Source organism: Cebus imitator, unplaced genomic scaffold (assembly GCF_001604975.1).
Source record: "Cebus imitator isolate Cc_AM_T3 unplaced genomic scaffold, Cebus_imitator-1.0 Scaffold368, whole genome shotgun sequence".
Taxonomy (NCBI): Eukaryota; Metazoa; Chordata; class Mammalia; order Primates; family Cebidae; genus Cebus; species Cebus imitator.
Genome location: NW_016107683.1, coordinates 784,245 through 809,840, shown reverse-complemented (window position 1 = coordinate 809,840; position 25,596 = coordinate 784,245). Strand labels below are relative to the sequence as shown.

The following is a 25,596-nucleotide window of genomic DNA, read 5'->3' as shown; positions in this document are numbered from 1 at the left end:
GGGACATTTCTACAAAGGATTTTTTTTCTGAATGCCTGCCATGTGCAAATTACAGTGCCAGACAGGGAGGCCTTTTTCTTCTTCCCATTCTTTCCCCAGACGTCTCCTCCTTCCCAGCTTTCACATCCCATTGACTGCCTTCATGGTGGACCGTCTTCCATCCTCCCCCTCCTCTTCCTAGTAACGTCTAGAAAGGAATCCCAGTGCTCTCTGCGAAGACAGCTGTTCCTAGTTCAGGAATCAGCCTTGGTCAAGGCGAGTCAACGTGATTTCTCTGGCAGATGAGCGACCCACGGCTCCTCTCTCCACTTTGGTAGCCACCTACCTCCTCAGACACGCAGCTGGAGAGGAAATTTCTGCCATTTTCTGGCTCCCATTTGAGAGAGAGGAGGAGAAAAGGGAGAAAGAAAGCTGAGAGAGAAAGGAAAGGCCTGCAATCGTGGTACAATGGAGAAAGGAGAAAAAGGAAAGGGCAAGTTAGAGAGTGAAGTGATGAGATGGTTGGGTTCTGGGTGTGAGAGATCCACAGTGCTAACACTGCGTTCCTTTGGATTGGAAGCTGCAGAACACGCTAGCGGGGTACCTCCTTTCCGAATGAGAAGGTATGTATTCAAGGAACCGTCTTCAGCTTGAGGGCCTCTTTGAAAGGCAGATAAATCCACCATGATGTATTTTGGCTCTATGAAAAACATTCAGAAAAACACAAGATTGTAAAACAGTAATAATAAAAACCTGTAGAAGCTATTCTCAGTGACTACTTACTATTCCCTGAAAAAAATGTAAAATGAGCTTAATAATGATTTCATCTTTACTGGCATTTTCTTTTCCTTAAATCGCCTTAGATATGTAATAATGTCACCGTTCCAGAAGTTTTCGAGATGGGGGAAAATAAGTGATCATTTTAAACTTACAATTGGTGATATAAATATTTACTGTTTAAGTGATGTCATTATGAAACCAAAAAGAGATATGCTTACAATATATCACTTAAGGATATGTTTGGGTTTTTTTAAGCACATTAAAAACTGTTTATTTTTGCAAGTTGCTAATGAAACTGCAGTAAGCCAAGAACAAACACATGGTCACAAGGTCAGATACTCTCTCAGGTATTTAAAATTCATGTGGATTTCAAATGTATTGCCTGGAAATGATGGGAAATCCCCTCACAGGGCCTATATTGCTTGGTCCAAATGGCTGTGAGCACACTGCACTTGTTTTTTGTTTCTTTGCTGTTGCTGTTAACTAAAACAGCTATGCTAATACAATTTGAATTTGCAAATGTGATAGGGGAAAGATGTTTTGCATCCTGGTTTGTCACGAGGAGCCAGAAATGAGAAAGAAAAAGAAATCCTTCAGTAAAGGTGGCTTTTTGAGTTGCCTGAACAATGCTAGTACATCTTTGTTCTGTAGTTGCAGGGCTGAGCGCTGCTGCCTTTAAAGTGATGCTATTGTGGGAAGTTATGTATATAGGAATAATAAAAAATGGGAATATCACAAGTATACAAGGTTGTCTGCAGGAGCAGAAAATTAACTGTTGGGTTATAAACATGGGTTATGATATATCGAGCACCAGTCCCTAAATTATAGTAGAAACTTTGTGCAAAAATGTTGAAAGATTTATAGTCAGTGAACTATATTCTGGTTCATTAATTAGAGAGGTAGCAGGAAAAGATTTAGTATTCCAATTCAAGCAGTTGTACTCTGTGTACAAATGCATTTATTAGCACTGTTTCTATTGAGAGAGTGTGTGTGTGTGTGTGTGTGTGTGTGTGTGTGTGTGTGTTTTAATGCTAGTGATAATTCAGTGCTCAGACAATGACCTGTGGATAAAACTCTGTATGAGATGAGGTTCGAAGAGGGAAGTGAAGCTGAAACTGCACAGTGCTTTCCCTTGCCTGGGAAGGCCTCATATAAAATGAGGTCATTCAGAAACTTTCCCTTGAAGTGCTTCCAATTCTTGAATTGCCTTTTGTTTGGAAAATGAATAGCAAGTTGATTAAAAAAAAAGGAGACAATTAGGGAAGGTAGGGGGATGGGGCTAGAGAAGAGCTTAAGGTTTTTGTACAATGCAACTAAAACTATGAGGAAACTTCATTGTTCAGGACAGCCTGGTCGCCAGTGATGGCAGCACTGGCTGGTGTCACCAACCGGTTCATATCCACGAGTGGGGCTAGCTGATGGCGTCGTCCTCTCCACTGCCGTTGATAAGATCCTTGGCTACAAAATAGCTGCACTGGACTCGAGTGTTCAACAGCGACCCTGTGGAGCTGTCTGCCAAATAACTCCAACTGCCAAAACATGATACCTGATGGCTCATTACTGCATGAAAATTTTAAAAGGGGCCCTGTTGAGTTGTTTTTAGATTTTTTTTTTCTTTCTACCAAAGCAGTGAAATGAGAAATTGAAGCTTTTCATTGGGTGGCATTTGGTTGGGTGTTCTTGTTTTGTTTTCTCAAGAGCTTTTGAAATTTGTATTTTTACAAATGGCTTTTGTGTATGTGCTGTGATCATGGAAACCGACTCGATATTATAAATGAAAGCTACAAATGGAAGACTGTCGTAAATAACCCATGGCGGGGGGAGGATGTGTGGATTTTGTTTCCCTCTGGTACCTATATCAAGTGCCTGTGCAATGACTACATTATTTATGTATTTGGCAGCCAAAGTATTTAAACTCAGATACACTCCATAAGCTCTCCTTCGTTCATGTCACCGTGTCCCATGTAGAATAAGTTTTCTTTTATATTTGACCCTGCATTTGCTTACATCTTTAAATGCAAAAGCAAATGTGCTTTGAAAACTATGTTACGCAGTAGTTAAATAAGGCAATAACCTATGCACTTGGAATTCTCTCTCTATGACCTACTTACATACTACTTCACCCTCCTCATAGTATGATTAAAAGCTGCTTTGAATCCACTATTGCCTCAAGGGATTTGAGGCTAGAATTTAACAAACTGCTGAGAAGGCTTAAGTCAGTGAGAGGGCTTCCTTACAGCTTCTTCCAACTAATTCACATGCAATTAAAGAGAAAATAAATATTTCAGAAGTGTACATATTCATGAAACATGTTCTATCTTATAGAATGTGGATCTGTATGGAACTTTATGCTATGGCTGACTGCAAAATATTTTTCACTTTGATCCATGCAGTTGTGTTTTGCTTCCGTTTTGGAGGCCAGTTCTGCTCCTTTATTAAAATTTTTATATAGTCAGCTCATTATATACATTAGATATTTATGCACATAACATATGGAAAACCAAGAACTGTCAAGGTTTGTCTTCATTTTTCCAGCTCATTATTTAGATAATTGAAAGACCTACCAAAATCTTGTAATTTCAAAGGCAGAACAGTAGCTAAGGTGGAGAGTAAATGTAGCTTAGTAGTCTGAGAACAAGTTTGGCCCTTTGGGAGTATAAGAATTCATTGGATTGCAACCATTTCTCAGTTCCTCATGAGCCTAGACCTGGTTCACTGGGTAAGGTAATATTTTAAAAATTAAGGTTAGTTTAGCCCTACATCTAACAATCTTGGAATTAGAAGGTCAAAAGCCAGATATATTGTTCAGCTGAAGAAGGCAACCAAGTCAATTAAGCATGTGTGGACTTAATTGAATATCCCAGGTCTGATAGTTCATATTGCTCAATGCATCAAACCTGGATTTAAAATTGATCTCTAAGACTCTATTTGCCTTCATAACCTCTGAAGATAGTTAGCTGTCATCATCATACAAGAAACTGGTGAGAAGAAATTAAAATCCTATTTTCTCTCTATTATGTCTGATACATTTAATTACTTGTGGCTTAGTTGTTTAAACCTGTGGTTCTGGTTCGTGTCACAGAATCCTGAGGCATAACTTAATTTGTGAGGAGAAAGCCAAGCTTCCTAGCACAGGTCTGATTTTTAGAAAAACAAAGACTGAACATTACATATTTCAAACAAAACCACAATATGTGTGTGTGCGTGTTTACAGGTGTATAGATGTACAGATACATACAATAACCTTAAAGTTTAAGATGTCATTACAAAATCAAGTGGTTTCTGTAGGAAGTAAACTATAAACTTCTGGTATGCAATTTATGATGCTGATTCAGAATGCTAAATATGCCGTGAAGTCTTACATACTTGTGACTATACTGTGAAAAGTTTGCTACGCAAATAATCAACTAAGAGAAAGATCAATTAGAATGCTACCTTATAAACTGGTTTTCCAGAACTTAATGCAAATCACTTAAAAATTAAACCCGCCAGCTCCTCTGTTTTTTTTTTTCTAAGAGTTTGTCCATTTTTCTCACTTCTTGTTATTAAATCAGTCACAAATCTTAAGTGGGTGTTGAAACTTCATGGCCCTTTTCACATCTAACGCTCGCGAAGTCACTCAGCTGGTTTCTAATTATTGTGTTAAATACTAGGAAATGGCTGATTCGTGATTTATCATTTGAGTAGAAAACGTGATTTATGGCTTGATTTTCAGCCTCTTATACTTCTGTTTGCAAGAGGATAGAAAGGGCAGTGCCGTCATGCAGAAACAGGTTCGTCTTCCTTAGGGCACCGCGATACGTACCTAAATGTCACTCGGGTCATCTATCTGATATTTACTTCGCTTAAACCTCCAGTTCCCTTTGGGTGATGGCCGCTGGTCCCCGCACGGGCAAGCACCCCACCCCACGAAGCCTCGAAGCAAACCTCGTGCCGCTCGCCTCACGCGGCTGGGCTCTGGGAGCGCGGCCCTGGGTCTGAAGCGGAGCGGGCTCTGGAGCCCGAGCGGCCACCGCGGCCTCGTGCCAGGGACCCCCGGGCGAGGCGGCAGAGCCAGGCGGGGAGCGGGTTTGCGTTCTGGGGTCCGGAGACCCCGAGAAGTCTGGCCGTGTCCCGGCGGTGAGCGCGGCGGTGGCTGCAGCCCGCCTTGGGTCCCCGCGGGGCGGAGCCGGGTTCGGGGCCGCGCTCCGGGCCGGCGGGCCCGCAGGGGTTAAGCGGCTGCGGGCGCCCTGCGAGCTCCGCCCCCGCCCGCCGCACCTGGCGCTCTGCAGCCGGCCGCCCGGCGCTGGATTTCGGAGGGGATTGGCGGAGCGCGAGGAGAGAATGTGACAAGTGCCGGCTCGGCGGCCGCCGGGGGAGGCCGCGCGCACCTGTCCCTGCCCGTCTCGCGCCGCCCGCGGCCGCTCGGACGCGCGCAGAGCCGCCCCCCGCCGCCGCCGCCGCGTGCGCCCGCGAACATGACTTCTGCCTTCAAGCTGGATTTCCTCCCGGACATGATGGTCGAGGGCCGCCTGCTAGTTCCTGACAGAATGTGAGTGGCGCCGCGTCCCGAGGCCGAGCGAGCGGGCGTCTTCTCCTCAGAGCCGCCGGCGCGAAGCAGACGGGCGGCGCCCGCCACTCCCGCGAGCGGCTTGGTGGCTTCGGAGCCGCCGCCTTCCTCGGCCTTCGGAGGCCGGCGCGGGACGCGGGAGGAGGGAGCGGGTGTGGACCGGCGGCGCCGGCGGTGCGGGGCGCGGGGCTTCCCGGAGGAGCGAGCGCAGCGCGGCGTCCGGGGACCGGGCGGGGTCCACGAGTCGGGGGTGAGGACCCGCGGGCGGGCGGGGTCCGCAGGCCCGGGCGAGGACTCGCGAGCGGGGCGAGCGGGGCGCGGCGTTCCGGGGTCCGGGCGGCGTCCTTGGGTCCGAGTGGGGACCGGCGAGCGGGGCGCGGAGTCCCAGAGTCCGGCAGGGCGGGCGGGTACCGGGCGGGGTCTGGGGGTCCGGGGGTCCGGGTGAGGACCGAGCAGGGCGCGGCGTCTGGTGGCGGGGACCGGGCGGGAACCGGAGAGCGGGGCGCGGGGTCCGGGCGGGGTGCGCGCGTGCGAGTGTGCACGCTCGTGTCATTTGAAATGCGGGGCTGACGGAGCTCTCGTGGCCCGGGGAAAGAGCCCTTCTTACCAAATTACCCGCTCATCTGACTTAATATTTGCAAAGATCCTTTCCTAAGGTGGGAGAGGGGAAGCGGAGAAAAGGGGGGGGGGGGGGGATAATTCTAAAGCGTGAAACTAGCCAGGTGTACTTTATTGCAGGAATTCGAGGTAATTTTTACATAATCATGTTGGTTTGTCTGATATGCGGTCTGTAATTTAATAATTAATGTGATTCTGGTTGTTTTACATGTCGCCAAACTAGGGTAGAGCGTTTATTGTAAGAAGTGAAGGGCTGGGATTCCTGAAGAAAGCAAAGTATGTCTAATTTTTAGCTGCCTTGATAGGAAAGTTTTTATTAGCTCAGGGAGGGTCAGTAGGATCTTTGTATTTCAGGCATGTTAGGAAAAGGAAGCCAAAAAAGAAAGGATTACCAGAGTGGGACCAAAAGGTCTGTGCCCTTTTCGGATATATAAAATTCTCTCTGCTCAGGTGGGAAATTGGATAGCGGATCTAAGTTGTAATTAATTGAATCTAGTAGGGGGAGGAAGGGATTGGTATGGTAAGAGTGCATGGAAAATGTTTCCTGTTCTACCCCCTGTGGGACTAAATATCCGTATTCTTTTTGTCACCTTATGGTAACCTGCAGTATTCAGGTTCTGTGATCCATTTCCCTGGCAACTAACTTTGCCCTGCCATGCTAGATTCATTTTCTAGCATGTTAAGTGTTAGGAGTTAAGAGATTCTTGAGATATTCTGCAGTGGCCAATTGTTTGAGCTACAAGTACCGAAAAAGAAAAAAGGGGGGGGGCGGGTAGAGGAGGAGGATGATAGAATCTGCTACGAATTGTCTTTTGAGTCATTATTGAGAATGTTAACTTTCTTGTACACGATCAAGTTCATCGTTTAAACTGAGATAATCACATAACATCAATTAATATTCCTTTTTGGTAGTTTTCTGATTAGTAACATTTCCACAATATTTGTTTTAAGAGACCTCTGTCCTGTCCCCTATCTTTAATTATAGACCTTTGTAGACATATAATTCATGTTTGCCCATGAGCTAGTGTGAAAGTCTTACGCGTTTTCTCCTCTAGAGGCTGGAGTGTTCAGGCTTAACTGAAGAATTCGCTTAATCATGATTTTGAATTTATGATCACCTGCTACTAAAGTGACCATCATATATCTAAGCTGTGGAATGCTCTGTGAATTTTAAATGTTAATGACCTCAGAAAGATACAGTTTCTTGTCAATTATGAATTATGAAAATTTAATTTATCCTTTTCATTTGGTGGATGAATGTGGCCTGTTCAAATGATTTGCTCTGAACTGAGCCCTTGTGCCTCAGCCATGGAGTCTCCTGTGACAATCCTAATGTGACTTCTCCCCCACTTCTCTTCCAAATGTTAGTTATTTCCAAAAGATAGCCTTTGGAATCAAACCCAAATTGTTCTCAGCATTGTCAGCTGTTGCTTAATTGAACTCAAGGAAGAAAAAATGATTTGTAAATGATAGTTTTATTAGTTGTTTCCAAAATATGTTGTGTGCCTATAGCCCTGAGAACACTGTAGCATGCTTTTCAGAATTGTTGGTAATTAACTCACATTAGATACTGTATCTGGGGGTAGAGGTGTTGGGGGGGCGTGACAATTTGAAAATGCATGAAATCTGCCTAGGTCGTAAGTTTTATTGCTATATTCACGCAGTTGAGAATACAGCCGTGTGGATTATTTTCAGGACTGATTGTCATGTGTGATGTATCACCATTTGGACTAAATTGCAGATGGCTAGATATTGGCCTATTCCTAAAAGAAACTGAAAACAGAGGGGCTTTTCTTCTGTTGATTTTTCTAAAGCAGTAGAACATTTTCAATGGCTTTTTCCCACAAGAATATATTAGATAACATTGCAAGATGTAATATGTTTGAGTCCTCAAGGCAGATGAACAAATAGCTTTTGAGATGAATTATTACGCTTGATGGCCCCACGAGCTATTCAATGTTTAAAGTGCCCAGATCGTTTAAGACTCTGTAGTGGTATAGAATTGCTCTAACATGTGCTTCAAAGTTGTGGGGTTTTAAACTTCAGTATCAAAACTATAAATGGAAATGGACATTTTAAATAATCTTGACTGTTAAAGTTTCAGTGTCTTTGTGTTACTATAGAATATCATCTACAATATTTGCAACAAAGTATAATGAAAACAGGCAGTGATTTTTTTTTAATTTTAAACTGACAATTGGTTTTCAATTAAGGTCTGGTGTGTGTGTGTGTGTGTTGGGAGTGTTTCCTCCTTTGATTCGCCTTTTTAATGACCATATACATGCATTTAGGGTTTGAAAATGGTTTTGAATTTTTAAACATAACTTATAAATGATGTCTTAAAAATGAGAAATTACAGTTAGAAAAATAAACACAGCTTAAAAAGTATTAAGTGTTAGAATAAGACACTAAGAGCCTACTAATAAATTGAAAATAAATATTTTTTAATATTTGGTAGGTAACCTTACTGAAAATGAGAAAAGTTATCTTGACTGTAAATTCATCAGCTTGATGAATTGGCTTTTTGTTAAGTCCTTTCAAGTTAGGATAACTGGCAAAATATCAGTGTATAATTAAACTGAAGGGTGGTTCTGAGGACATCATTGTTAAAGCTGAAAAGCGCTTTGGAGACCATCTCATCAGACCTCATTTTATAGATTAAGAAACTGTTAGAGGGGCCGTGTGACTAGTCTAAGAAGTAATTACTGCCTCACCACCCAAAATAAGGAAACGTGAGTTGTTAGTTGAGTGCCTGCTGTGCACCAGGAGAGTTTACTCACATGGTCTCTAATCTGCAGGGTGAGTATTGCCCACTTTTTACAGATGATGTTTACAGAAGTGACCTGCTTGTCCCTGCGACATAGGCAGTGAATGGCAAAGCTGTGGTTTTCAAGTAATCGAACACGTGGGGTGGCATGTAGCCATATGTTTATGGGTTGTTGCAGAGAAGAAAACTGAATTAAAGGGTATGAATACAGTTTTATCAGAAAATCAAAACTGCCACGTGAGAATGAACATAAGAAAATATGTCACCTGTTCAGGATTCATATGTGAAACATCATTTTATACTTTCTAATTTGATTCCAAGTCAGTTATTCTGTATATTAACTAATGAGAATACATTTTAATAAAAAATTTTTTTTTGGTTTACAAGGTTCCAGCAAGATGAAGCTCAAAAGCAGTAGGGGTCCTGTTTATCTCCTTCATGAGCATTTAAAGCCTATTTAGACAATGCAGTTATATAAATAATAAAATAAAAATAACTGATGTTTATCACCTGATACCATAATGGTTATGAAAAGAAATTAAAATGAGAAAAGTCTAGAGAAAAGGCTTTGCATAGGGTTCTTTAAGAAAAAATTTTAAAGTATGTTTTTCAGTTGAGATTTCACAGTTAACAGTGCATATTTTAGTATGAGCTGCTTTCCGAGACGAAAAATTCATCCCACATTGGCTTTTTAGAACACTAATGTTATCTTTGATCTGGGCAGAGGTATTATTTTAATTGTTAAATCTTGCTGTTTAATTGCAATTTGCTGGGTTGAGATTACTTTGGCATCCGTTGATGAGATGCAGTGAGCTGGGGAAACAAGACCCTTGAAAGACTAGATAAAAAGGAGATGGGATTTTTAGATATGAACCTAGTAATTAAGATTTCATGGGATCATTTAGAGTGTTTTCCACTTCTCAGTGTGTTTTTTTTCCTCCCCCTAACAGCTCTAATAACACTATATTTGGCCTCTGGTAAAAGACTGCAATATCCTTTCCTTTTTTATATAAATCCCCAAAGTTGATTTCTCTTTATCCCTTCCTTGCTTTTGTTTATTAAAGGTTAAACACTCATTTACTTACAAAAAGACAGGTTATGTTTAGCATGCAAAATAATCTGATACAGTTAAGTGTAACATAACCAGTACACAATACAACCCAGCTGTTGTGCAGAAATTCAGGGTAGTGGTCATTGTTGAGGCTTATATGTAGATTATAATGGGAATATGATGTCCTTGTTGAATTTTTTGTAAAAACTAACAAAAATGAAAACAAACTCTCATAAACGTTAAACAATACTATAAGTATTCCGTATCTAATTTGCATTTAAATGGAAAACATTGTATTTCCAACATGTTTCAAGGAGCAAAATTAATAAGTCATCAATGTTTATGTTCAGTGCTGCACTTTACCCAAATTTAGTAGGTTATTATTTCCACGTTAGAGTATTACTGTTGGGGAGATTTTGTTTCTTCAGGGGAGGGTCACATTTTTGCTTTTGTTTTCTGATTAGGCCATCACAGAGAGTTAGGTGTTTGTCAGTGTAATGTTTGTTTTGCAAAAGCGCAGAAGGGAGGGTTGGGAAACTACTAATGATTTCCAGTTCATTAGCACCTACAAGTAAGTTCTCATGCATCCTGTTTGTTTCCTCCGCCAAGGAGGTGCCGAGTAATATAATGAAGCCAGTATGAGGGATGTGCTACTTGTGTAGCAGTGCAGAAAATTTATTTTTATTTTTCCTTAAGAAATAGCTCTTGCTAAACCTCAGAGAAATGGAGCTGCACATTCCTGGGAAAACCTATGTGGGAAACAAAAACTAATTAGAGCAGCAAATGTGATGCTCTCAGGTAATTGTAAAATAATTATTCCCCTTTAGCATCATCACCGAGTAATTGTTCCATCCAATATCCTCATGCTCTGAATCCAGATGTGAAGGGATGTAAACCACCTTCTCCTCCTGGGAATGTCTTTTTCATTTAGTGAGAGCTTTAGACTCCTCCTAAAGGAACTTTGAAAGAAAGGGGGAGACATTGAGGGAGATTTTGAACAGCTTCACTCTCCCCATTTGTTCTAAATCATGACAGAAGGTGATTACTCCAACTGTTTTTATAGAAATACAATTCCAGTTCTGTGGCTGAAATGCCTTGTGAGCGTATTTGAGATTTACACTTTCGCCGTGCCAACCTGGGGTTTTATGAACGGTCTCTTTTATGAACTGCAGATTGTATATTGTGTTTAGATACTGGCAGTGATGTTTTAAAATCAGCTAATTTAAAATGTAATGCTAATAAATGTGTAATCTTAACGGCTTTCAAAATGACATATGAGTACAAATTCAGGTTTTAGTTAAATTTTATTTACTCCTTTTGAATGAATGCCTCAGAGCAAACTTAACCAGCAATTATTAGACCCATTTTTTTTTCTCTTAAAGATTTATGTAAATTAAGTTTAGGCTGTATTTAAACTATCAGGTTGGCTTATTATTTTGTATTTTTCTATCAAGCTATGTGGCCTTTTACTTAAGGTCAGGTTTTAAATGAAGAAATCTATTCTGAAGAGATCTTGATTTAAACAGTTTGTGCGTCCTCCAGATTAGCAGTCCACTAGTCACCCAGATAGTTGACCAGTTTACCAGGATTCCTTTCACAGTAGTAGGGCTTTAAAGGTAGGATACATATGTAAGTTTTGATTTTAAGTCTCAGTAATTAAAGAAGTTGGCCAGGCATGGTGGCTAACGCCTGTAATTCCAGCACTTTGGGAGGCTGAGGCAAACGGATCACCTGAGATCAGAAGTTCGAGACAAACCTGGCCAACATAAAACAATTAGCTGGGCATGGTGGTGCATGCCAGTAGTCCCAGCTACTTGGGAGGCCGAGGCAGGAGAATCGCCTGAACCCAGAAGGTGGAGGTTGCAGTGAGCCGAGATTGTGCCACTACACTCCAGCCTGGGTAACAGAGCAAGACTCCTTCTAATAATAATAATAAAGAAGTCCCAGAAGTTTGTCTCTTTAGTAAGACTGTATGTGATGCTCTCTGTCATAACCATGGAAATCATTTCCCCAGTACCACAGCTGAAAGCCTTGATTTTATGCTTTTTCTAAAGAAAGTTCATAGGTTGACTTAATTTAATTAAATTTTAAGGTGGTATTTTATATCCTTTTCCCAAAATTTTTTTCCTTTCTCCTAGTAGCAGGAAAGTTGAACCTCCATTTATCGGACACAAAGACAACGGGTTGGTCCTTTAGGCTAAAAGAGTGAAATGTTATTTACCTGGCTATGGTCAGTAGGCCTAAAATATGTGTGGGGGTATATACATATGTATGTATATATAGGTGACTATAAGTATATATATCTCTGGAAACTCATCTTACTGGACGTATGATATGGTTAGGCTTTCTGTTCCCACCCAGATCTCATCTTGAACTGTAATCATCATAATCCCCACGTGTCACGGGAGCGAGCATGTTGAGGTAATTGAATTACAGGGACGGTTTCACCTGTGCTGTTCTCGTGAAAGTAGGTCTGCTGAAATCTGATAGTTTTATAAGGGGCTCTTCTGCTTTCACTCAGCACTTGTCCTTCTTGCCACCTTGTGAAGAAGATGCCTTGCTTACCCTTTCCTTTCTGCCATGATAAGTTTCCTGAGGTCTTCCCAGCCATGCTGAACTGTGAGTCAGTTAATACTCTTTACTTTATAAATTAACCAGTCTCAGGCAGTTCTTTATCGCAGTGTGAAAACAGACTAATACAGCATAGTGTTTCACTTTCTTAAAATATTTGCCATTAAATGGTCTTTAGTTGCAAAAGTCATGATACATGTGTTTATGGATTATTACCATTATAACTGAAACATTTACATGTTCACAGGAGTCTTAAATCTTGACCAAAGTTGTACTGCAGATTAGTGATACTGCTAGAAAAAACTCCCAGGACTGTATTTCAACTCTTTTGACCAAAACTTTGGACAACTCCTATTAAGGGTGAAAAAAACCTCAACTCTGGTAATCCTGCCATGTTATTGGGTGAAAAGCTGAGACACTTACCCTTTTAATGGCCTCTTCTCCCCTCACTGCCGAGTCCTTGGATTTGGGGGCTGCTTCTGTTTCTCAGTGGCAGTTGAGATGTTGCCACTCCCAAGGTCTTTTCAGAATTAGAGTAGGAAGAACAACAGACTCTTCACAGAAAACTCTGGACAGTTGCTACCCCCTGGATGTTTTCTTGTTGCACAGGCACACGTGGTCCTCCCCAGACCACATTCCCTCCTTTGTGCCTCTTTGCTGCTGCCATTTTATGTGATCCATGTCATTATCCCATGGCCACCTGTTGCTGTGGAAAGGAGTCCTTGAAATTTTGATTGTCTAATGGGAGTCCAGCATGTAAACTGAACATTTTAAAAAGATGAATGTTATAGCAGATGCACATGCCTGGAAGTGGGTAAATTGGTGTAAACCAACTTAAATACCCCTACCCCCAAACACACACACACCCTGGTGTTTTCTCTTTGGAACTCAGGGAAGACGTTGGATATCAAGTGAAACAGGGTTGAAATAATTTTGTCCTTGAAAACTGTTAGGGAATCATAGAAAGATGATTCCCAAAATCGTGAAGACAGCATTTGGTAGAGGACTATTGTGGATTTACTTCATTGTTTGTTTTGCTCTTCATTCATGAATCTCTGTACCCTGGCCTTGATTCAATGCAGTCATAAACAGTACAGCTTTTTCCGAAGTTTTCTTGTTGCGTTTCGTATGTTTTTCTGATTTATATCTTTAAAAAAAAATCTCCTCTAAGGCCTGTTTTATTATCCTTTTCCTGAGCGGCTTCCTCAGTTTCAAGAGAAGGGACCACATCCGTCCGGGACATGGTTCTCAGGATTGTAGCCTTAGGAGAAGGGCAGTATCCAAACACCTAACTCATCACTTGTAAATTCCACTGGAGCAGCTGCTTGTTTCTGTGCATTGAACTGTATTTTGACTTCCTACATTATAGGAGGAGTGTTGAGTTTTCGGGTTGAGCATAAGGGTGGCGTGTTTCGGAATGATTAACTTTATGGATGTCTTTGTCTGGGCCAGCTATATTTGGCTGTGCTGCAGCTGTGTTTGCCTTCTCAAAATTGTCACCAGGAGGCCTCCAACTGCAATTACTCACTTCAGCCCACTCTGGTAACATCTTTCCTCATGACTCCCTTTGTCCAGCCAGCCATCTTTTCTTGATGTCAGGATTGAGAGATAACATAGGAGTCCTTTGAGAAGCCTGAACACAGCTGAATGCTGCTGGCCGCTCTGTCTCAAAGTAGTTTCTTAATATTAAGTCATCTTTACATTGCCTTTTCATGCATTTGGGATTCTTTCTTTTCACCACAAGCTCATGTTTTCCTGTCTCCTTGTTCCCCTTTTTCTTTTATGCTGTGATGTCAAAAAGTAGCTGCCAGCATCGAATGGATGGTGTGTGTTTCTCTTGTGGGTACCTAGAGCACTTGGGAATGTGTTTTTACTTCTGGTGTCTTAGAGGCCTCTTAGAGAAGAGCTCCTCTCCTGTGTTGGAGAGGAGACTGAGAGGCAAGTCCTTTTTTTCCTCCTCGGTTGAGTACTCACTGCAAAATTTAGGAAATAATTTTTCTTATTGCAAAGTGGTTTTAGTTGCATTGGCTATGTGTGAATTTTAATTTTTCATAGCAGTAACTTCCTCTTGTTTGACTTGCACTGTGTGTCATAGAATGGAACCACTAGGGACGAGGTGTCGTGGCCTCTCCCAGCACCACAGTGGAAGGGCGTCCTTCGCCACCATCTCATGAGAATTCCTGGCTGTCTTCTGATCTCTTCTGTGCCTGCTTCAAGTCTCAGTTGACTTGTCAAGATTCCTCCACTAGAAAATAAGGATAATAAAATATTCTGCTTACCTGCCCCGCAGTGTTATTGTCAGACTAACGTTGGGAAAGAAATGACAACCTAAATATTTTATAGCTTCCTGGTACTTAAAACTGACCGCAAGTTCCCCTACAATTCCTGGGAGAATCAAGTCTAATGGAACTTCATTACAACAGAAGAGTGAATGTTTTCTTCTTCAGAACTTTCATGCTTTTAAATCTCGGGCAAATACCCATAAAGCATTATTGCTCCCAAGTGAACTTTCAGAAAATGCTCAGTCCCCAGGACGACATCATGAAGACTGATTTTTTTTTCTCCCTCGCTTTTCTGCGTGGTGATTGAGAAGTAAAATGCAGTTCATGTTCCCGCCGTGAACTTGTGGTCAGACATTTCCATTCTGGGACCGGGTGAAGCAAAGGCAATATCTCCACGTGAGCCTTATGAAATGCCCTTCTCTACACCTGCTGAAATAGATTCTGATTTTCTTTTGGGAAGAGAATTAGCGATGCAATATGAAGGCTGGTTCTGACATAATGGGAATCCCAACCCTTGCAGAAACCCAGCCATTAGGGAAAGTTTTTTTTTTTTTTTTTTTTTTTTTTTTTTTTTTTTTTGCAATCTCAGTTTACTGCAACCTCTGCCTGCTGGAACTCCAAATCCTGGGCTCAAGTGATTCTCCTGCCTCAGCCTCCCAGGTAGCTGGGATTTTAGGCCTCCACCACCACACCTAGCTAATTTTTTTGAACTTTCACTAGAGATAGGGTTTCACCATGTTGGCCAGGCTGGTCTCAAACTCCTGACCTCAAGTGATCTGCCCACCTCGGCCTCTCTAAATGCTGGGATTGTAGGGGTGAGCCACTGCGCCTGACCAGGGAAACAATTTTGATGATATGAACATGGAGCGGGAGGACTGTAGACCCTGCATCCTAGGGTGGCCTCATTAGGTGCTCGGACTGCAGAATTCCTGGAGGATGTAGATGGAGAGAGTCCCTGGGGCAGGAAATGACCTAGAGAAGGAATTGGTGATTTTTGCCTTATGTGGTGGCATGGGGTTAAGACAAGGGGATTAGTATGTGGGTTATCTGCAGCATCTACATGGTGTCCAGCTGCAAGGTGTGTCCTTGTTATTTTGGTGGTTAAACAGGCACTTCTTTCTTCTGATGTAGCTGATAGGGCCTTTGGAGTGCTAAGAGATCAGAGCCTCCACAGAGTGTGAGAGTTTACTCCCAGTGCCGCAAGTGACTTGATGCTCTAGATCAGACAGCACAGATTCCATTTGGAAGCCTAAAGCCTTGGTGTGTGAATCCATTGTTGAGGAATATCCTCCATGACAGGCCAGGGGAATATTTCGCACCTACTGTAGCTGAGTGTGATATTGACTGTGGAGGAACTCTGCAGGCTGTGAATGTGACCTCCAGAATGCAGACTCTTGCCTCTCATCACACAGCACTTTGCATTAGGGTGAACCAGGGGACTTTGCTGGAGGCAGGGGGGCCTTTGGCAATGTCAGAGATGACTGCCGCTGTTGAGATTGTTGGGAAGGGAAAACTAGGTCTGTGACTGAAAGCTGGCAAAATCTTTGGAGAAGGGGGCAGCCACACAGATAGTACAAATATTTCCGTACAAATTAATTGGTATTTTGTAATTAGCACTTTTTCTCTTATCAGTGTCAAAGAAATCTAATTAACTTTATAGGCAGACTTTCAGTTGGTTTTAAATCTATTGTAAAAAGTGACCAAAATTGGACTTTCGTCATCTTAGAAGCCACGTGATGGCCACACTTTTATCTTTTCTTGGTCTCGTTTTTCAGGTCTCCTAAGGACGGACTACTTCTGATCCAGATTTGTTTCCACATTCCTGTTCAAGTAATAATTGGGCAGACCTCAGAAGCCAGAAAATGTTTTCTAATGTCAACCAAACTAATTCCTTGCCAATCATATGCTGCTTTTTGGTGTGTGTTTCCTTTAATTCTGATTATTAACACTTTTAAGGGATGCTGCCGTCCTGTGGTTACATTTTCTGAACTATTTTATTAGATCAGTTCTTGATTTAGGATACACCATGGGCTAGCCATCAGACTAAGGAATTTATATTTTATCAGTAATTCTCAGAAATTTTTTTCTTGGTAACTTGTATCATTTCCATCTTGCAAATGAAGATATTGAGGTTCTAAAAGGTGGCAGTACTGGAAACCCAAAAGTGTACCTCTGTCTGTCATTTTCAAAGCCTGAGGTTGCCTGGAAGTCTCTTGAGGATTCTTTGATATAAACAGGTTGAGTTTCTAGATAGGTTGACCCACTGGCAACTGCCTATGTGGGTTTTGAGTGTGAAATACAGGTTCTTAGCTATTACCCAACAATCTTCTACTTTTTATGTGCTCTTTTACATAAATTGCTTTTTCTTGATTTTATTTCATAGAGCAATTTCTGAGGCTGGAAGGCAAGAGCATCGTAAGAGATGTGTTAGTGGATAGAGACACCCAAGCGGTGTCAAGATCTCTTAACGCCTCAGGCAGATTCTCACTGCCAAGATAAAGAAGCAATTAACATTGAATGCTAAGGTGGGCACTTATTCTTCATTTATGATAATGGTATATTTTATGAAGAGGTTTCTTTGGAGAATTTCATTAGACACCTGGCATTTTCCCCCGTTGACTTCGAACTTGAGAATTTTTCATATGACTTAGATGAATACTTGGCCTTCTCAGGTGGCAGTATGCTGCCTTGTGAATTAGAAAATGGCTCTCAGGTGGCATTTTGTCCCCACAACCCACCTCAGTTGATAACCTTATGCATTATGCTTTCTACAGTAACATCCGTTTTTACGCCCTCCTCCTTACATGAGCCTCAAAAGTAGGCAATAGAATAAGTGAGCTTCTATGCAAGATAACAATAGAGTTTTGGTGATGGACAGCTGTGACCAGCCGACATGTCGCACCTGGTCCATTTCAAGGGTCATTACACTTTCAGCCTCTCCATAGCTTTGTACTCAAGTGCATAAATATTTGATGGGATTCTGTGTTTTTAGCAAATCATAAATTTCTGTCTGTGTAGATACCCAATGTAAAAGAAGGGGTAATAGAAAAGTTAGAGGAGAATTCATGCATGGGTTGTTCTAACCCACAAACCATTTCATACTGAACATTGGCTTGTTGAAATGCCTTTACTCTTGGCAGGACACAAGCACCATAACCTAAGAGGATGTGATTTGAGTGGAGTTTTCATGCCCTGTGTGCTTATTGTATTCTTGCTACTGATGCAAACATTATCTATAATTACATTTTCAAGTGACTGAAAATTGCAGGCTTCGTTGAACAGAAATAACAGCCAAAGAATGGAATGTATATCCACTCCACCCTCATTATAAGGCTTTCAGAAATCAGACTATAAGGCCCAACACCATGGTTCTCAACTACATGATACCAACTCCATTCTCTGATGTTTGAACACTTTGTCAAAATGCTTGGTTCCCAGTGATCATATAATTTGAGCAAAATGCTATTACTCTTTTAGCACTTCATTTGCTCCATTGTGGACTCAATCACGGTGGCACCTCCTCTAGCACAAATCCTCTGTTTCTACCATGTGAAACAAACACAGTTTGACTTAGATCCATGCATGATAGGCAAAGTTGAGAAAGTTGGTTGAGGTGCGTGCCTTCTTGGTGCAGGTACAATTGCATCGCTGGGACATTATGTGTAGCCTCTTCACATCCCCCAACTCCACATAAGGCTCAGCCAAAAAAAAATTGCTTCCAAGGGGCACCCCACTACTTCATGGGCTTTTTTTTTTTTTTTTCCTTAGAACCTGGCTGTGATACCAGCAAACCATCCTGGTCATTTTTACTCTTGAGGACACAAGCTGAGACCCTATTTCCAACTTTAGCGAGAGCTTAAACCCCTTGAAATTTTTTAAGAGGACTTACTAACTGGATAGGGTGGCTCAGTGTCTTTAATCTCAACTACTCAAGAAGCTGAGGTGGGGGGATTGCTTGAGGCCAGGAGTTTGAGGCCAGCCTATCCCTTAAAAAAAATAAAAATATGAGAATCTGACATGGTGAAGCTTAGTATTTTGTTCATGGTTGAGTAGCATTTTTAAATCTAGGTAACTGTTTCATGAAATAGATGGTCCTTGGTTTTGGATGGAAAACTAATGGGAAGAAGAATTGATGATGGCATCATTGTTATTTTGTTTTTAAGGTAGGAAATTTATCTACGTGGTGTTTCGCAATGTTGTAACTCACTTTCCAAGCCCCAGTAGAGTCTAAACTCTTGGAAAAATTAAAGAAAAACTATTGTGATGGCTTAATCCAAAATAGAAGCAGAACAAATAATTGATGAAGGTTCCTCAGAAAACCTATAGACTATTCCTGATTCTCTGGTGTCTCTGTCCGATAGGACAATGTGTCACCAAAGAAATGTTTATTGGGTCGTAATTACATTGTGAACAGTTAATGTATATCTAGTGAATTAGATGCTTCCCAGTATGTATGCTTTATTACCTTTCTAACGTAAATTATAAGCTCAAATGTATGCTGGATTTTGGACAGCCTACTTTGTACTGTAATACCAAGGTTACCAATTAAGTATTCTTAACATTCGTGGAGTTAAAATGAAATAACTTTGGGGTCCAAGTAAAAAGTTTTCTGAGTAATATAGCATGTCAGCCAGGGTTTCTTCATGGTTTATGTAAATGATTATTGTAGCTTTTGAGTCAAAGCCTCTATTTTGAAAATTCTGAAGTATAGGCATTCCTCATCAAATAATATCACCGCCCAATGGCGAGGTCTAAGTGGAGGCAACTCAATTTGTACATTTCATGAATTCTTTCTGTGAATCACAAATACTGTCTCAATGTTCAGGGCACTTTTTTGATAGGTTATATGTTGATGCATCTGACTGACTCCCTCGGATTTTTTCGTTGTTTTTTTTTTTTGTTTTGTTTTGTTTCTGAGATGGAGTCTTGCTCCGTTGCCAGGCTAGAGTGCAGTGGTACAGTCTCAGCTTACTGCAACCTCCACCTTCCAGGTTCAACTGATTCACTTGCCTCAGCCTCCCGAGTAGCTGGGACTAAGGTGTGTGCCTCCACCCCCAGCTAATTTTTGTATTTTTAGTGGAGATGCGGTTTCACCATGTTGGCCAGAATGGTCTCAATCTCCTGACCTCGTGATCCACCTACCTTGGCTTCCAAAGTGCTGGGATGACAGGCTTGAGCCACTGCACCTGGCCTGGGCTTTTGATAACATGGATTCTTAGTCCATCAGCAAAACTTACTTTAAGAAAGGTACTTAACCTAGAACCAATGTAAATTTAGCTTTTAAAGTTACCTAATTCTCAGGGTTTCTTGTGAGCCCCTACAGTAGCAAATTGATCCCACTGTGGTGTTGTAAATACAGTGTAAGTCAGAAAGTACATTGCAGTTGTACAGTCTGTACAGCAGATCGAATAGTTAAAACGAAGTTGGACAACTGAGGAACTTAGGACTTACAAGTCACAAGTGACCCACTGTCGTTGGACTGAACTGATCAGTAGTTTTGTCACTTGGAAACTACCTAAACATTTCTGTACTACCTGTTCCTTTTTTTAAGCCTGAAATGTCTACCAATGAAGAAGAGTTGTAGTTTATCATTCTTAACACAAATATTCAGTTTCAAAGTCTCACAATATGCGGGGTGGCTGCCGGTAGGTGTTAGAAAATTTTATGGAGTTTAACTAGAGTTCTTAGATTACAGGCTTAAATACTGGATTACTCTGGGCCTTTGTCCTGTTGACTTTGCCTGTTGTTTCTTAAAAGAAACAAGTTTAAATTGAAGAAGGATCTGTACTTTTGTGTTTTTGGGGCTATGTTGGATTTATAAAGGAATTTTTTGTTGAGATACAAGAATTTAACTGCTGTAACTTTTTAAGATCTTCATTCCTTACTCTGTAGATCAGGTGAGGTAAATGTTATAATAGTGCCTCATCTTTATTTTTCATTTTTTGCTACATCTAGATCCCTCCTAGATGCATTAAAAATATTTCGTGTGTCCTTTATTACTAAGAACACTGGAAGAAATAGTTTTCTGGTGGAAATGTGCACATACATTAGTACTGTTAGGACTTCTGTGATCTTGGCCATTTGTATTGTAGCATCTAGTTAGCTCATGATGGAGGAAAATCAACATTAATAAAAACTGGTGATACGGCAGTTCTTTCCCATTCAAAAAAGCTGCAGTGGTGGTGGTGCCCTACTCCATTAGGTCACAGTTAATCTGGTATGATCCGTGGAATTAATTGTGTAAGCAATGACATACAGATTTTTATCCAGTCTATCCTTTTGCTCCCAGAACTTCTGTAGCAGAGCTCTGTAATTTACACTGGATTGGGAATCCTGAGAACAAGTAAATGAGGATCAGTGAAAATAAGAGGATGGGATTGCAGCCACTTAATTGGCATTGTAGATCCAACCTCAGGCTCTTTCTCCTTCCCTTGGTACTCAAGTGGGTACTGACCTGATTTGCTGGGCTACTCCCAGTTTAGAGTGATTATTTTGGCATCATCAATATCCTCCCTTGAATTAAAAGTGTCCAAGTTGGGATAATTATGTGGTCCTCTTTCTCATATCTGATCCTGTAACACTGCCTTTTTTCAATACAAATGGGTGGCAGTGTTTAGAAGTCTATGCATAGGATTAACCCAAACTTTTCCACCAAAATGGTTAAGACTTTCAAACCCCAAGGGAAAAAAAATTTCTAGCCACTTTCTCCAAGCTATCATCTTACCTAAATCTTTACACATAGAAAATCTATTCAAAATTTAATACAAGTTTATTTGGTGTTTCTAATGCAGCAGCACCCTGCTGGGAGATTCCTCTCTACACCCTTCCCTGGTGCCTGGGTGTAATGTAGAGGACCCTGAGATGAGGCTTTGGGGGAAACTTTCCCATTCAATGCTGTTAAATTAATAACTTTTCCTCATTCTGGAAAGCTCAGATAGGCAGCTCAGATGCTTCACATGACTCAGCCAAAGCGTGACCACAGCCAGAAAATGATCAGATGATACTGCCTTTGTTTGTTCTCACACTGCCCTTTGTGAAAGAGTCACAGGAGAGCTCAGCCCAGATTTAATGGCCCCAGGGTGCCTAGGTATATTTTTGTATTTTAATATGAGATACTCTTTCACTCCGTAAGACTAATTGCTCTTTCCCCTACAGAGCTGGAATTTCAGAGGATTTTTGAAATACATGTGTTTGAAATTGGTTTCCTGATTTTTACATTTATACCCAGCTGTTTGTTATTCCGTTCAGCCATCAGCATCTGAGTCTCAGTGGACCATGTAATGTGCAGCTGTAGCCAGATGTAATGCTTCCTCTCCCTAAATGTTTCTGTTAGAAGCTTAGAGAGGCAGGCTAAAGACTGCTGATAACCATGTTGCCTGCATTAATATACCCTCTGGAGCAACACAAATTCTGCTTGGCAATTTTATTTCATGACCAACAAGCAAAGCAGTGTTTGTGACCTCCATCCCTGGTAGTAATGTTGACACTGTATATATCAAGTATATCTGCACTGATATGAGAGGTACTTGTATAGCTAATTCAAACTGCAGGAAACTGTCTGATCTGCATGCATAAATACACTGAAAGCCAGGTTGTACTTAAACATCAGCCAGGATTCAAGTCAGACCTTTGCCAAGATTAAAATAGGTCCATAAACTGACTCTTGAATAGGGAATTTTTTAGGATAATTTTAGGATCATTTCTCTTCAGCTTATAGTCTAACCGTCTTCCTGATTTGCATTTTTTATTCAAGTCTGTGTTTCCTTTTGTATTTGTATGATGTGACTTTGTTTAGAGGCTACAGCTTCTACTGAATTTGATTACTTTGCTTGCAGGCTTTAAATTGAGGGCATCTTCTATTAATCGTTAATTACTTCAGCCATTTACACGGTAAAGATACAGTTACTAATTGAGGGTATCTGCTGTACAATGGCAACAGGCTCCTTCAGTCTCAATATTTACCTTTCTATGGGGACCGATTTATATTTCTCTAATCTTTTGCTACACATAAATATAGACATTTCATTGACATGTTGACCATTTCTATGATCCAATATTGTTACAGATCCTAGATAAATAAATGGGAATCATACTTGGTTCTGGGTTGCCACCTGGTGGTGTCTCGATCTCTTTTAGCCTCCTGAGACCAGTCTCCTATGGGAAGATGATATCCCTGGGTCTACTATTCCATTGCTGGTTTTACACTGAGAGTCCTCTGGGGATTTATAGATAGGCTTGTCCCTCATGGGTGGCTGGGGGAGGACACATCAGTATGGCCTGGGTGTTGGTTGTTTTTTTTAAATGTCATTAAAATATGTGTTCCATGCCTTTTATGTATTTGGCAATTTGTCTCCTTAAAATTCCTCTGTTGGCTGGTGTGGCATGTGATGCTTTTTCTGATTATCCTTCATTACTCCTCCATGTCTCCTTTTTCTTCCAGCCTCCTGACTGTGGACGTCTTGCCCTTCTCACTCTTTGGCTCTTTCCTTGTTCTTCTCATCCTTCCCTTTTTAGAGAGCTTATGTCTTCACCTACTGTCTTAGTCCATTCTCACACTGCTAATAAAGACATACCTGAGACTGGGAAATTTATAAAGGATGAAGGTTTAATGGACTCGCAGTTTAACGTGGCTGGAGAGACCTCACAATCATGGCAGAAGAGGAAGAGCAAAGGGACGAGGGACGTCTTACTTGGCTGCAGGCAAGAGAGCATGTGCAGGGGATCTCCCCTTTATAAAACCCTCAGATTGGCCAGGCGCAGTGGCTCATGTCTATAATCCCAGCACTTCGGAAGGCTGAGGAAGCGGATCATGAGGTCAGGAATTTAAGACCAACCTGACCAACATGGTGAAACTCTTAACTACTAAAAATACAATTAGCTGGGCTTGGTGGCATGCACCTGTAATCCCAGCTACTTGGGAGGCTGAGGCAGCTGAATTGCTTGAACCCAGGAGGCGGAGGTTGCAGTGAGCTGAGATTGCAGCACTGCACTCCAGCCTCTGTGACAGAGCAAGATTCCATCTCAAAAACGATCAGATCTCATGAGACTTACTGTTGTCAGAAATGTGTGGGAAAAACCCACTCCCATGATTCAGTTACTTCCCACTGGGTCCCTCCCATGACACGTGAGGGGTCATTAGAATTCAAGGTGAGATTTGGGTGGGGACACAGCCAAACCATATCAATCACCATATCTCGGCTGATTGGGGTCGGGGTAGGGGGAAGCTGTTTCTCAACTTTTGATCTTTGATTTTTATCTGGATGTCTCCTGGTGAGCTGTTTCTCAGCCTCAGTAGCCTGGGCTTTGAGTCAACCATGGTAGATAGTGGAGTTTATCTGCTTGATAATAGGCACATCCTGAATGCTCAAGTTGGCCACAGCCCCATTTCAACAATTAAGTTTGTAACAAACCCCGAGTTGTTTATTTATCCATTTATTAGACTTAGTGTTTTACAAGGTGAACATTCCCTGTGGCCTAGCTTGGGCTGTTTAGTTTTTTACACTTTAGTGTCCACGTTGAATGGATTTACCATGATACTTCTGTGTCATGATGTGCTTCTAGTCCATGGTCCTCCAATTTTAAATTTAATTTTTAAAAAATGTATAAAGATAGCAAGAAATAATGGGTTATAGGTTGAATTAATGAGCAGTGGCAAAGAGAAATGCTTGAGATTTCTTTATTATTGGGAAGCCAAGGTTTATGGAAAAAACAGTAAGTTCAGTATGTCGTTTGTATAAGACTTCAGAAAAATGCACTCTACTCCCTGGAACATGTTAGGTAGCCATGTTAAGTTATAAACCTATCATTGCTGCTGGTGATAACAGGCAGAGAAGCTGAAGCTAGCATGGGAAATGCTCTGTATGTCTCTGTTCCTGGAGGTTGCTGCCTCTAAGAGAACCCAGCCACACCAGCAAAGAGGAGCTGAGGTCTGTGTTCCAGAGGTGAAGGTTGTAGCCTCCTTTGAAAAATGACTTCCTTTTTTTCCATCTGTAGCCTGGCTTCCCTTTGTGATGTCCTCTTGCATAGCCTCTGGCCTATATTCTTAAGAGAAAAAAATGCTGCTATTCTTAGAATGCATCTAACGTGGTTTGTGCTGCATTAAATCACCAAGTTGTACTGGTAGAGGTATATGGTGTATGAAATTGAATGGTATTTCAAACGGTAGTGCTTATTAAGTTATTGATAAAGGATGGTTGTCGACTTAGGCAAGGTGTGAAGTTAATCCTGTTAGAAAGTGATTACTCTTCTACCAGAAAACCTGAATAGAGTAGTAGTTATGGTACTGGGACAGTAGGAATTCTGACAGGATTTCTATTAGTCAAATACTATGCAGCACACCACTATAAAAATGAATGCTAAAAGGAAATTTTGAACATCTATTTCAGCACTGATTTCGTACATATTACACATATGTATTTATAAATCATGTATATTACAAAAGAAGGTAGGCTAAAACACTCAAGGATTATTTTAAATGATGCTATAACAATATAAATATCTCACATAAAACTATTTAAATATTTGGAACCCCATAGATGGGCTTGAAATCGTGATAATTTAAGTTATACTGATTGGATTCATTTTTATTAAAACCCTTCTGGCATCAAGAAAACTTATTAAACATGCTTTTGGAGTTAAAAATGGAAAGTTTTACAGATTATTTGAGATGGAGATGAGATAGTGCTTCCTGTAGAAAGCCAGCAGTCTTCTTGTTCCATCCCCCCAACTGTCCACCACCCTAAGCCAAGTGCGCCCGAGCTTCCACAGTATCCTGGACATGTGTGCACATGTGCTTGCATCCATACCACTCACCGTGTAATGACATCACCAGCTGAGTCCTGTGTCAGTTCTCCCATTAGCCTGGAGGACACTGAGAGCAAAAACCGAGATGCAGTGAGCCTTCTGCCCACAACCTCTGGTGCTGAGATGAACTGAGCCAGTTCTCATGGAGCACCTCCCATGCCAGGATTCGGGATATATGCTCATCCCAGATGTAGCC

At 41.3% G+C, this 25,596-nt stretch overlaps 1 protein-coding gene across 20 annotated transcripts in view; it reads left to right on the top strand.

Annotated features, from left to right (window-relative positions):
• CELF2 (CUGBP Elav-like family member 2) overlaps positions 1-25,596 on the top strand; it is a 325,875-nt gene that overhangs the window by 8,063 nt on the left and 292,216 nt on the right. For 3 of the 20 annotated variants that reach the window (XM_017507100.2, XM_017507098.2, XM_017507097.2), the window contains exon 1: positions 5,006-5,290. The exons of 12 other annotated variants lie outside the window; for them this stretch is intronic. In XM_017507100.2, the coding sequence (XP_017362589.1) occupies positions 5,217-5,290 (74 nt within the window). In that variant the 5' untranslated portion in view covers positions 5,006-5,216. Of the gene's footprint in view, positions 1-5,005; positions 5,291-5,861; positions 5,965-6,033; positions 6,056-25,596 lie in introns of those variants that run through there. 5 more of the 20 variants (XM_017507095.1, XM_017507112.1, XM_037730911.1 and 2 more) reach the window with 5 other exon arrangements.